Source organism: Charadrius vociferus, unplaced genomic scaffold (genome assembly GCF_000708025.1).
Source record: "Charadrius vociferus isolate BGI_N301 unplaced genomic scaffold, ASM70802v2 scaffold929, whole genome shotgun sequence".
In the NCBI taxonomy this organism is placed as follows: Eukaryota; Metazoa; Chordata; class Aves; order Charadriiformes; family Charadriidae; genus Charadrius; species Charadrius vociferus.
Genome location: NW_009649945.1, coordinates 1 through 420, shown reverse-complemented (window position 1 = coordinate 420; position 420 = coordinate 1). Strand labels below are relative to the sequence as shown.

The 420-nt window shown below is 66.2% G+C and overlaps 1 protein-coding gene across 1 annotated transcript in view; it reads right to left on the bottom strand.

Moving 5' to 3' along the window:
• TBC1D25 (TBC1 domain family, member 25) overlaps nucleotides 1-203 on the bottom strand; it is a gene marked incomplete at both ends in the record, with an annotated part of 35,366 nt that extends 35,163 nt beyond the window's left edge. Inside the window, one exon of the mRNA XM_009891439.1 lies at nucleotides 147-203. Coding sequence (XP_009889741.1) covers nucleotides 147-203 — 57 coding nt within the window. The remainder of the gene's footprint in view (nucleotides 1-146) is intronic.
• Between the last annotated feature and the right edge of the window lie 217 nt (nucleotides 204-420).

The window sequence follows — 420 nt, the reverse complement described above, 5'->3', positions numbered from 1 at the left end:
CGGCGCCGCTCCAGCTGCAGCTGCCGCTTCAGGTCCTTCAACTGGGGGACACACACACACACGGACAACGTGGAGGGGTGGGGGGTCAGGGCCCTGCGCGGGACTCGGGACTCCCGGCACCCCCCCACCCCCCCAGGGTCCCTCACCGCAGCGCTGCCTTTCTTCTCCAGGATGCGCTGCCCGTCCCGAACGTCCTTCAGCTCCTGGGGGGGACCAGAAAGGGTCAGGGGGGGATACTGGGGCGTCCCAGAGAGGACCTGTGGGTGGTGAAGGGAGTCTGGGGGTCCCAGAGGGGGTTGGGGGGTCCCAAATGATGAGGGGGGGTCCTGGGAAGACTCAAGAGAGAACCCAGGGGAATGTGGGGAGCCAGGGAAAATTTGGTGACAGATGCCAGAGGAGTTTGGGGACCCTGAGAGAGGA